This window comes from Bison bison, unplaced genomic scaffold, assembly GCF_000754665.1.
Source record: "Bison bison bison isolate TAMUID 2011002044 unplaced genomic scaffold, Bison_UMD1.0 scf7180017864374, whole genome shotgun sequence".
Taxonomy (NCBI): Eukaryota; Metazoa; Chordata; class Mammalia; order Artiodactyla; family Bovidae; genus Bison; species Bison bison.
This window is the reverse complement of record NW_011494946.1, coordinates 5454600-5454869: the sequence shown is the minus strand read 5'-3', so window position 1 is coordinate 5454869 and position 270 is coordinate 5454600. Positions and strand designations below refer to the sequence as shown.

General features: G+C 52.2%; 1 protein-coding gene across 1 annotated transcript in view; it reads right to left on the bottom strand.

Annotated features, from left to right (window-relative positions):
* Window positions 1–270, bottom strand: part of LOC105000759 (collagen alpha-4(VI) chain-like) — a 123982-nt gene that overhangs the window by 109305 nt on the left and 14407 nt on the right. Inside the window, 1 exon segment of the mRNA XM_010856754.1 lies at window positions 18–270. This exon segment is cut by the window's right edge and continues 1 nt beyond it. Coding sequence (XP_010855056.1) covers window positions 18–270 — 253 coding nt within the window.

Below are 270 nucleotides of genomic sequence, written 5' to 3'. Positions count from 1 at the left end.
TAGAGACCAACCCTTACCTACTATAGGCTCCGTCTTGGCTTCCTGCTTGGTCTCGAGCTGCCCAGTGCCTTGGATCACCCCACTCACATCCTGTATCACCTGTCTAACCCCATCTTGCCCTTGCATATCATACACAAGGGGTGGGGTCCCCACCGCCTCTAATTCTCTACTGTCAAAGTCTTGAACACCCACAGACATGACTTGCACGCCTTTCTCCCTCAATGTCTGCACAGCTTCGTGGACCTCATCCTCAGATTTCCCTGAAGTGAT